The sequence below is a fragment of the Gambusia affinis genome, linkage group LG04 (genome assembly GCF_019740435.1).
Source record: "Gambusia affinis linkage group LG04, SWU_Gaff_1.0, whole genome shotgun sequence".
NCBI lineage: Eukaryota > Metazoa > Chordata > Actinopteri > Cyprinodontiformes > Poeciliidae > Gambusia > Gambusia affinis.
The window spans coordinates 9,102,201-9,113,979 of NC_057871.1; the positions used below are offsets into that span (position 1 = coordinate 9,102,201).

At 40.3% G+C, this 11,779-nt stretch overlaps 2 protein-coding genes across 4 annotated transcripts; one reads left to right on the forward strand and one right to left on the reverse strand.

The window, feature by feature from the left end:
• Window positions 1-1,482: 1,482 nt before the first annotated feature.
• Window positions 1,483-5,651, reverse strand: LOC122830201 (zinc finger and BTB domain-containing protein 5). 3 transcript variants are annotated; one of them, XM_044115369.1, is made up of 4 exons: window positions 5,564-5,651; window positions 4,041-4,254; window positions 3,162-3,971; window positions 1,483-2,758 (listed from the first exon to the last, which is right to left on the reverse strand). In XM_044115369.1, exons 2-4 carry the CDS (start codon window positions 4,248-4,250, stop codon window positions 1,595-1,597), a joined length of 2,184 nt encoding a protein of 727 aa, XP_043971304.1. In that variant the 5' UTR covers window positions 4,251-4,254; window positions 5,564-5,651; the 3' UTR covers window positions 1,483-1,594. The 3 variants fall into 3 exon arrangements, with proteins under 3 accessions (XP_043971304.1, XP_043971302.1, XP_043971303.1); XM_044115367.1 differs by having other exon boundaries at window positions 5,102-5,587; XM_044115368.1 differs by having other exon boundaries at window positions 5,359-5,578.
• A 976-nt stretch (window positions 5,652-6,627) lies between these two features.
• LOC122830203 (SUN domain-containing protein 3-like) lies at window positions 6,628-8,943 on the forward strand. The gene is made up of 8 exons (XM_044115372.1): window positions 6,628-6,718; window positions 6,881-7,038; window positions 7,144-7,211; window positions 7,294-7,429; window positions 7,513-7,622; window positions 7,746-7,919; window positions 8,011-8,100; window positions 8,775-8,943. Exons 1-8 carry the CDS (start codon window positions 6,630-6,632, stop codon window positions 8,898-8,900), a joined length of 951 nt encoding a protein of 316 aa, XP_043971307.1. The 5' UTR covers window positions 6,628-6,629; the 3' UTR covers window positions 8,901-8,943.
• The last annotated feature ends 2,836 nt before the right edge of the window (window positions 8,944-11,779 follow it).

Below are 11,779 nucleotides of genomic sequence, written 5' to 3' on the forward strand. Positions count from 1 at the left end.
ATTTCTCAAACCAATCAATGATTGGCACTGAACTGCAAATCCTAATAAAAGCAAAAGAATCTTTAAATATAAAAGCAAAGTTGGGTATTAACTCAGTTTTAGAAATGGATAATGACTACATAATCTATTAGCGATTATCAAAAGATAATCAAGCCACTAAAATCCACTCATATTAGTTGTTGACTATATAATTTTCTTCTGTTGTTGAAACATTCAACACGTAAATTCATCTGTTTCATATATCCCACCTTCATGTTCACATAAATATCTGGCACACAGAGCACATGTACTTTCTCCAAAGTGTACAGCGCCTTCAAAAAGTATTCATACCCCTTGAAGATCCCAACATTTAAACCTTAGAGCCACAAACTTCAACATATTTATTGGGATTTATGTGACAAATTAACACCAAGTGGTGATAAACTTTGAAGTGTTGGGTGCAACTGTATTCAGTACACTTCATTTTGATACTCCTAAATAAATGCAATGCAGCCAATTTGCCTTTTGAATCTTATTATTAAATAGAGTTCATCTGGGTGTAATTTAATGTCCAGATAAAAGCAGCTGTTCTGTGAAGGCTTCAGAGGTTTTGTTAGAGAACATTAGTGAAGAAATAAAATCATGACCAGCTATAGAAGACCGGTCAGGGAGAAATCTGTGGTGAAGTCTAAAGCAGTTTGGTCATAAAACAATAACCGAGGCTTTGGATATCTTAGAGCTTTGTTCAATCCATCTTCTGCAAATGGAAACAAAGAGAACTGGAGGTCCATGCTGATTGTATATGAGCTGTAGCACTCAACAGTTCAGACAGGTCAAGCTTTTGACTGTACAACAATTACTACTGCACTTCATAAATATCACTATACAGAAAAAGGGACAAAACAAAACTCTAAAAAATGCTTAACATATATTAATGCACGCAACAAAGACTTTCATTACTAAAACATGTTAAAAAGTTATTTAACTTCTCTTTCACAAATATGACTTCTTTGTTTCTACCACACAAAATCCCAATAAAATAAGGAGAGTGGCTGTAGATTTACAAGATGCAAAAGGTTCAGGAGGTATAAAGTTTTTGCAAAATGCTCTATGGAAGCGTACAGACTGCTGTGAATGCAACAAGACTCAGTAAGTATGGACTTAGAGTATGGGAAGAGTTGATCAGAGGTGAAGGCTGTAATTCAAAGTCCTCCTTAACATCTAGGAAACATCAAAGCGGATCAGTATTTTTTTTAAACTAAATAGTTTTAAGGCGTTTTAAGTTCTGATATCTAAACCTACGAAAAAGACATTTTTATCATACTCTCCTGATATTTATACAGGAGAGTATGCACAGTAATCTGCCAGGGATCAAACCTATTTATAGATATTTTTAAGAATAAAGCCTTAAACACAAGTTGAGAGCTAGAAGAGCAGAAACAATATGTATGATAACAAAATGATCCTTATCTTTGATCAGAGATCAGGACTGATTTATTAAAAAAAAAAAGGCAGATGATCCAACAATTCTGACAAAAACATAAGTGAGACTATAAGAGTTAAAACTGAGCCCGTTGCTGATTTCAACACCTTGTTTCTCCCCCCTGAAGTCGTTCTACAGCAGCGCACTGGACATGTTACTGTTCTGCCAGCGCAGACATGTGGTCTTGGAATGCTTGTACAAGTGCGAGGATTGGCTGAAACGTTTCCCACATTTCAGACACGCGTAGGGCTTCTCTCCTGTGTGGACTCGGATGTGTTTCTTGCAGTCAGTCAGGGTGAGAAAAGTTTTGCAGCAGATCTTGCAAGCATATTTCCGAGCCCCTTCCACCACCAGGACGTTGTGCTCCGACAGCGCCTTCTTGCATTTCGACAGGACGTCGGCTGACGCCCGTGTGAGGTGTGGTGGAAGGGAGGTGGGCCGTCCGCTGTTCATCTCATACCCGCCGCTTTCATTAAGAAGCAGAGGACCAGCCAGGCTGGAGGAGGAGGAAGAGGCATCCTGAAGAATCCCTGCTACAGCTTCTTCTCCGTCCATCCCTGGAGTCATTTTTGGAGCGATGCGCCTGTAACTTGGATAACCCAGACTGTTTGCTGTTGCTCCTCCTGCTCCAGTTGAGAGTCGGCCCAGTGAGTGAAAGCCCAGACTGGACCGCTGGAAGTCCAAGGCAAAGGGGTCTACACCTCCCCGACTCCCGCCGGCTCCCCCTCCACTGGCTCTACTGTTTCCTAAACTGTCATGCAGTGGTCGGAGGAACAGAGAGTCCGGCTGCAGGTTATCTCCAAAACTGTTTCTGCTCTCAGCGCCCGATGTTCCAGACTGCAGAGCAGAGGATGAGGCAGAGCCTGAAGGTGTGGCAGTTTCCTGTCTCAGAAGGAAATGATGTGCACCTCCAGTCGTTGTGTTGGGAAGGCCATCTTCTCCAGCCACCAACCCCGACCTGCCACTCCTGAAATCCTTTGGTCCAAGGAAGCTAGGGATGCTAAAACCGGGTTTGTTTTTCAGAGCGGTGCTGGAGCCGTAACCTGCAGAGACGCCGGCTCCTCCAGCCATGCTGCTCTTGAGCAGCAGCTGCGAGCTGGACTGCAGGAGAGGCTCGGAACTGGCCTGGGGGTCAGAGGTAAAGCTGCGGTCGCTGCTCTCTGGGCTCAGCTCCACCTTTTCCTCTTCCTCCCGGCATCCAGGCTCAGTTGGGTCGCTGCATTCTGCCTGTGATGTCACGTCACTGTTTTCATCTGCTGGCTCAGGCGAACTTAGCGGCTCACGCTTGACAACCACCTGGATAATGAAAAAAATATGTAACCTTACAACTTAAAAAATGACTTACAACTGTAAGTTGTAAGGACTTACAAGTTAAAAATGTACATTATACATACAACCTTAATCATATACATCCCCCCATGGAGGGCCGGATTTTGTCCAGACAGAGACCGTGCTTAAAAGCACAGTTTACAGATTTTGAGCAGAGATGAGGTTTCTAGCAAGTTAACATTATTCTACTTTACCCAATAAGAGCTATTTTTGTGTGTTTAGATTAATGTCCTGTCAGAACACCAAGTTATGTCCATAGCTTAAATTAAATGGAATTCATGCTGATGACTAGTGTATCTAAACAAAATGAAACAAGAATAATCACACAGAATACACCATAACTTATTATTGCTTGATATCATCTCTTTACCTTCTGCTCATCTTCTTCAGCCTCTTCATCCCCTGTTCCTGATTTTATCTTCATCCCAACTCTTTCATCATCCTGATGGTCATGATCACTGATGTCCTCCTCCTTGCCCACTCTTCCCTGCATCCTCTCTTCCTCACAGTGCCCGCTGTCTGACTGACTTGGCATCTGGGGGTCATCCTGAGGCGTTGACACTATCCCTGTGATCGCATCGTCTAACTTGGATTCAACCCCCATCTTGTGGGAGTCAGGTGACAGAAGCACTCCGTCCTCTCTCTCTGCGTTAACCCCACTCTCTACCAACAGACCCCGGTTGGGGGCCGAGGGCCGCTGCCTCTGTCTGGGTCTTTCCTCTGAAAGCCCCATCCCTAGAGGAGGTTTGCGTTTGTGGAAGCGCCGTGTAGGGAAGGAGGCTCTCTGATCAACCACTCTGCTGCCCACGCCATCTTCCTCCATGCCTCCCAGAGCAGAGCTCACCAGGCTGAGTCCAAGCTGCTGCAGCAGGAAGGAGCGCTGCAGCTTGGAATTCGCAGATGAAGCTGTGAGATTAGCGTTAGCCCCCAAATCCCCCACCTGCTGCTGCTGCCGGTGTCTCTGCTGCTCCTGTTGAGGGTGGTGATGGGAGGGCCTGTCTGACGAGGGGGACAGGGGCAGCGTCCGTGTGGTCAGGTAGTGTTTGCAGGCCTTCACCACATTGTTCAGGTGCAAGTGCGAAGCAGCAAGAAGAATATCCATGACATTGCTCTCTCCCAGCATTAGTGTCGATGTGTACATCATGTCCACCAGAGCAGCGAATGCTTCTGCTGTCACCACCTGCAATCAAACGCGGTTTCATTATGATGCAATAATAATCTGCTACACTGTCACAGATTTAGTTCAAACCTCGCTGTCCAGCTGGATCATGTTCATGCTGGCGTCTCCCTCCGCAACCGTGAAGAGTGCTCTGAAGTGGGTGCTGCAGGCCGCCAGCACCGAGCGATGAGCCTTAAAGTGTCGGCTGCCCACCACAATGACACAATCACACAGCTGGCCATGAATGCGCTGATAGTTGAGCTGCTGGAAGATCTGCTCAAAGTGGCCGGGAAAATCCATTGCCCTGCAGATTTGAAGGTAAACCAGCAGTAGTTGGTATTGAGTCAAACGGGGAATACCACAAAACATGTGGAAGAAGATGCACTTGTCATGAATTTGTAAAATTTAATTTAGTTTATTGACGTACAGCGCTGGTAGAATACAAAAATACATATATATTGCAAGCAGCCCTAATTGTATCAAAGAAAAAACAAACAAACAAAAAAAACGACCCAGAAGGGTTGAAAAGTAATACAAAAGCACATTTCACAGACTTTTAATTGTTAAAAGAAATACTGCCATTGCACTTCCAATTAACAATTTTGCCCTGCTTTTAGTGGGTCTGTCTTAAAATACCTATCTAAGCACTACAAATCTGGAGTTTGAGATATGAACGACTAATGTTCTTCTATATCAACCTTAAACATTCAAAACTTTCATTTAATAAGCGACAATATACATCTATGGGTTAATGTGTAAAATAATACAATAATCAGCTACAGAACAGTTAGCAAATGCATTAACACTTAATTATAGAGATGTAAATACATATTTCAGTAAGGGTTTGCATGCATGAAAGCCAGAATGGTATCGAAAAATCTGACATTAATGACTAATAGATATGTTCTTCTGTATCAACCTTAAACATTTAAGCGACAATATACATGTATGCTTTAATGGGTAAAATAATACAAAAATCAGAAAATTAGAGCAAAGCTGATGTAGTTTACTAGCCGACTGATAACACCGATAACAGATGGGCTACAGAGCAGTTAGCAAGTGCATTACCACTTAAATAACTTCATTAAAGCGATGTAAACGAATATTCTTAATTTTAAAAGACAAAAAGGGGATTCTGAGAAATACATTACCGGTTTTGTCTTTAAAAATGAGGTTTCAATGGGAAGAAAATAGTCCGGTTCAGGAGTTGGAGATGCTAAATTTAGCTAACAGCAAACCAATCAAGTGCCTTGCTAGCCACAGAAGCATTCTGTTCTCCGGGAAGACCCGTTACTCTGTGCCGAGACCTTTCCCCAACAAAATGTCCCCTCAAATATATCTACCGCCAGCAAGCATTTTCACTGCTGCGTGCAACAACACGCTTTCCTTGCGGTGGTCCACTTCCTACCGGATTTTTACTCTGCATCCGGCTGGCTTGGCTGAGCGGTGTCACGTTGACCGTTGGTTTCAAACCGAGGGGGACATATTGTTTCACTCGCCGGAGGCCATGATCTTCATCCTAATAGCCATCCGCTCTATTGGCGGAAGGATGTGTGTACAATGATTTCTAACAATTTCCTCGTTACTCAGACGGTTTTACCAGCCAGACTCACAAGATGGAGCTGTGCTTCACTTCCGAGGCTGCGACCTCACCACGGCGTAGTGCTGCACCTTCACAGTTTTACCACAAAGTGTCGCTGATGTCATGCATTTTTCCCAAGGTGGAATAATAACACAATAAATTCAAACGATAATGAATTAAGTTTGAATTTATTGACCATTTTCTAATTTCCCAATTGAATCAGAAGGTTTTTATTTTATTTTAGTTTGAACATCATAAATTTAGTTTATTGACGTAAAAATAGTGTTCATAAAAAATAAACACTTGTCACTCACTTTTGCATAGCCTATAGTGAAACACATCAACTAAGAGAGGTTTGAATAAATTTATCTGCTTAAAACTGTGCTAAATTAACACATAAATGCCATTACTTAATGTGCTTTTGATGACACCGGATTCCATGGTAACAAAACATCATGAGATTCTAGAATTTTGTCAACAAAGGAGGATTTTTTTGTCAGAATTCTCTCATTTGTTGTTGCAGATCTCAGAGAAGTGACACAAAAAATATTGAAGAGAGACTTACTTATTTTCACTAAATTCAGTGATTATATTTAACATACAGTCAGCGTAAGTATTTTTTTTTTATATTTATCAAGTAGGAATAACTAACTACACTTTTGAAAAGATATACTACAATTATTTGGAAGAATTGCTAGTGATAAGTTAAGAAAGATAGCCAGTTAGAAATACGTTTTTTTAGTTTAAGATGAAATAGTATATTTCTTGTTTTATGAAAAGATGAAAAATATTTTTTTTTTGCATATTTGACAATGGTGAAAAAGAGCAAATCTGAAAAAATTGGCTCTAGCAGTTGATTTAAAGTTCTGTGTTTAAAGTTAGTTCATATGAAAATGTAAAGATCAGTGACTGCTATTTATCGCCAGAAATAATACTATGACTGGAATGGCTTTAAATATTAAATAAATCAGTTTATATTTCACAAATGATTTGCAGGTGTTGAAACAGACCAAAAACTATGCAGTTATGTTACATATTTGACATGTGTTGTTTTAGAGTCACTGACCAACTTTCCATGTCTCTGCTTCAGTTTAGAGATGTCAAGACGAAGTGTTCGTTTGCAATCATCTGGATATTACAACCCTGATGGAACACCGAATGTGTGTTATAAAGAGACCAGAGTCAGGTGAGATCAGTCATCAAATACATTCAATGGAAAACGTGGCGAAAGTATTCCTACTCTTTGAGTGAAAACTTTTGCAAAATAAACTTTGCATATTTAACTCAAAAGTCTTCTAATCCATGCATCTGTTTACATATTTGTATTTGTTCTACCTTGGCTGAACAGGAAGTGGACATACCGCCGCCGTTATGGCCGCAAGGGAAACAACTCCGTTTCAGAAATGGACATCAGCTACTGCAGGAGCAGTAGCAGCAATGGGGACATGGTGAAATACAAGCTGAAACATTGTTTTTTCAGCATCTTATTTTTCGCCTTGATTTATGGTAAATGATTTTCTTCTACAAACAGCCAACCACCAATATTTTGTAGAAAGTCTTTTGTCTGGAAGCAGTGTTACTGACCCTGTCACTTTCCCCCTTCTCTTTTAGGATTTGCCAGAATTCTTGCTCCTCTGACGATGGAACCTCCGGTTTCTTCACCCCCCACCATAAACACAGTAAGCTTTTTATTAATAATAACCCATATTTGAATGTCCTCTTTAGTGATATGACCAAACTGCTAACTTCAATTGTGTTTAGGTTTCTGTCCCAGGATCTGAAAATGAGGGAAAACAAAAACAGGAAATGAAGGATGTGCTGGTTGGCCTGCAGAATAAGATGGACTACCTTCTTCCATCGGTAGATTTGTTGCCCAACTTTGCACTGAAATCACAAGGTAAGTCATTACCATCATAAATCTAACTGAATGTTTTAAGCTTAGATTGTTTTAATTCACTTTCTGTGTGTGTTTGAAAACAGGAGCAAAGGTTATACACTGGATGCCATCGGCCATACATCCTGGCCAAATACGAAGATGCAGTGGGTTTGGAATTCAACAGCCATCGATCCACCCAAGCATTGTCATTCAGGTATGAACTGAACTGCAATCATAATGTAACATGAAAATGAAGCAGAATGGTATTTCTATATGATGCAATAGTTAGAAGACTTTTGTTTATTTTTTTAACAAACTTTGAACTCTTTTTCTTCAGGGGAGGACTCGCCTACACCCAGGAGAGTGCTGGGCCTTTGAAGGTTCTGAGGGACATTTAGTCATCGCCCTGTCCCACAAAGTTGTTATCAGTCAAGTCACCTTGGGACACATTCCTAAAATGTTGTCCCCGACTGGTAACATCTGGAGTGCTCCCAAGGAGTTTTCTGTTTATGTAAGCCACAAGTATCTGAATATTAAACAGAAACACACAGTCTAACTTTCAGACATATTTCTAAGAATATTTGTCTAATTTTGGTTTACAGGGAATGAGGGAGCCCGAACAGGAATGGACTCACCTGGGAACCTTTCTGTATGAAAATGACCAAAATCCGCTTCAGACCTTTGCGCTACAGGTACATTTATCTCAAGTACTTTCTTAACTACTTTGCTTAATCAGTTTGCAAGATATTTATAGCCATTGAACCTTTCAGTGTTTTAATGTTTAAAATACAAACATTATTGTATCCTATTAGGACTTGATAACAGAAACATGCCAACAGAAAGTAGCTCATCTTTGTGAATCAGATAGAAAATTATACATGAAAACAAAAGCTCAGTCAATTTGGATGCAGCATCTAAAATTGAATTTTTTCAGTCTTCCCAGATTCTGTTTTGGATGTATGTCTGGACTTTGACTATACCTGTCATATGTGGTGCTGAATTTATACCTTCCTATTGTATTGCTGGCTGTGTAGGGTTGTTGTCATACTGTCCACCCAGTTTTTAAGTCTTCTGCATACCTTCAAGGACTGATCTGTATTTATAGCTCTGTCCATCTGCTAATGAAAACCACCCTCACATCATCACCGTCAGCTTCACAATTACGTGTTATGTTCTGTTGGTGTGTCACATAAAATATCAAATACGTTGAAATTTGTGGTTGTTAAATGACAAAACGGAAAATATTCAAGCATTATTAGAAATCTTGCTGGCTTTGCAATATCAAAACAATGAGTGAATGTAATTAAACTTCCTATTTAGGTTTACTGATTTGATATTCAGCTAATATATCATTTTGTCATTACAGAGCCACAGAGGAGCGGCTTTTAGGTCCATAAAGTTACAGATCAGCAGCAACTGGGGCCATCGGCAGTATACCTGTCTGTATAATTTCAGAGTTCATGGAAAGATCGCCCAAGAAGATAACAAATAAAGGGTAGTAAGTATAGACAGGTGCAGTGGAATCAGACTGAAAACATCAGAATGAAATTTCAAATTAACTTGATTAAACTATATTTACTATATATAATTCATATAGTAAAAATCTGATGCAATTTAAACAGCATAAACACATTTAATTAAATAAATAGAATTTAATATTTAAATGATTTTAGCAGGACATCGAGGCATGCAGTTTGTGTAGATTCAGACAAAAATAAAAGCACTAAAAATATATTAAAAGGAAAATTAAAAATAGGGCTGCATAGTGGCACAGTTGGTAGCACTGTTGCCTTGTAGTTCGATTCCCGGCCTGGAGTCTTTCTACATGGAGTTTGCATGTTCTCCCTGTGCATGCGTGGGTTCTCTCCGGGTTCTCCGGCTTCCTCCCACACTCCAAAAACTTGACTGTTAGGTTAATTGGTCTCTCTAAATTCTCCCTAGGTGTGAGTGTGTGTGTGTGTGTGTGTGTGTGTGTGTGTATGAATGATTGTCTGTCCTGTTTGTCTCTGTGTTGCCCTGCGACAGACAGGCGACCTGTCCAAGGTGAACCCCGCCTCTCGCCCTACATGTTCACTGGAGATGGGCACCAGCACCCTTCCTAACCCTATTAGGGACAAGGGTGTACAGAAAAAGGATGGATAGAAAATTAAGAGTAGGGCTGCATAGTGGAACAGTGGATAGCTCTGTTGCCTTGTAGTTCGATTCCCGGCCCGGGGTCTTTCTACATGGAGTTTGCATGTTCTCCCTGTGTATGCGTGGGTTCTCTCCGGGTGCTCCGGCTTCCTCCCACACTCCAAAAACATGATTGTTAGGTAGATTGGTCTCTCTAAATTCTCCCTAGGTTTGTGTATTATCGTTTGTCCTGCTTGTCTTTGTGTTGCCCTGTGAAGGACTGGCGACCTGTCCAGGGTATACTTGGAGACATCGCCTGTTTACCACTGGAGATAAGCACCAGCGCCCCTCCTGACCCCAATGGGATGAGGGTGTAAGAAAATGTATGGATGTTTACAGGTGAATAATTAGAAGCATTTAGAAGAGAATTTTTAACACTAGGATATAAAATAGTTGTTTCATTTGGTAACAGGGAAAACTTATATTTTATTTGTGCATTTTATAATTCTGAACTGCATTTAGCTGCATTGCCTTGTAACTGTGGTCAAATTGAATATTTGTAATTGAATTTTAGTCTTTCTATCTTTGGGTTGTTTTAGATTTGCATTTTTCTCCAGGTGCTCTGGTTTTTAAAAAACAAAAGGAAGTTTTAGGAAATAATTAACGTCAGTGGGAAAGCTATTTAGCTGTTTAGTATGAAAATCTCATTACAAATGTATGTAATGAGATATTAACTCATTAACTCATAATAATAATGATATAAAGCGCCTAATCTTATCATTATCATGAGATAACTCATAATTATGAGATACAGGTTTATAAATAGAATAAACTAGAATAGAAAATTATTTCAGTGGGGAAATTCAGCTGTAAAAACATCAAAGTGGCAGGACATTAAGTAGTAGTTTTGGTAGGTTCAGATAAAGATAAAAGTATTAACAATATATAAAAAGAGAAACTCAGAGTATGGCTGTGTTGTGCCACAGTTGATGGCACTGTGGTTTTGCAGCAATATGATTCTGAGTTGAAATCCAGGTTCAGGGTTTCTGTGTGGGTTCTCTCCGGGTGCTCCGGCTTCCTCCCACAGTCCTCTAAATTCTCATTGATTCTTTTTAAATTCCCACATCACACACATGAGTGTGTGTGTTTGTCTCTGTGTTGAAGTATATCCCTCCTACCTGTTGACTGCTAGAGACTGTCACCAGCAACCCCACGAAAATATGTGTGTTAGATAATGGATAAACAACTTAATATGCTGTACAAAATTGCAAAAATAATTATTAACAATTATAATATAATTATTGCTTGAACAAATGTTCAGTTTGATTCACCTTCACATTTAGGAAAATATGGTGGTTTAACTTGTATTATTACAATATTCCCTATTGACGTAATAAACTGAATTTATTAGGTCAATGCATTTTATTGTAACTAGGATTAAATTGTAATTTTAACCTCCATTCCTTTTTGTGTAAAGTTTGCAGGATTTCTCTGTAATTTGTGGATTTTCCCCTTTATTATGATGTACATGTGCATTAATACTGCAAATAACTTTGTGGTTTGTGTTTTCTCAGCCCATTTGGATCCAGCTGTGTGTTTGTGTCTCTTTCCTGTCATCTTGTTTTTCGGCCAGCCAAGGCAGATGGCTGCCCATCCTGATTCTGGTTCTGCTGGAGGTTTCTTCCTTTTTAAAGGGAGATTTCCTCTCCACTGGCGCCGTGTGCTTGCTCAGGATGGGGGGTCTCATCAAATTACATTTGATGGGACTCGCTCCCCTCTGGTGAATCGCCACCTTAACGTGGTAGAGGGGTTTGAGTACCCCAATGATCCTGATTCCTTAGTTGCCATGGAATTCCACTCCCAGTTGGGACTCCAACGGCAAAATGGTCTTAGGGTAGGGGTCAGACTAAGAGCGATTCAAAACTTTGTGACTTTTCCCCAAATGGATTAGGTTCTTCATGGAGATGGCTGTTTATTTACGCAGATCCAGGACAGAGGAAGTGAAGATTTGATGAAAACCTTTGAGTTTGTTACAAGTAACACATAACTGATTTTGTTGTGAATTCATGATACATCAGTAAATTGAGAACTAAATCTACATTCACAGGACTGGCCCAAGGTTGTGATTTACGAACCCCTCTTTGTGTTAAGAACATCCCCATCATTATCAGGAGTGTAACTAGAGACGGAAATTAGCCAGCTAGCTATGATCTCCATAAGCCAAATTTAATTGGCTGAACTTAAAAGCATTCACTGATA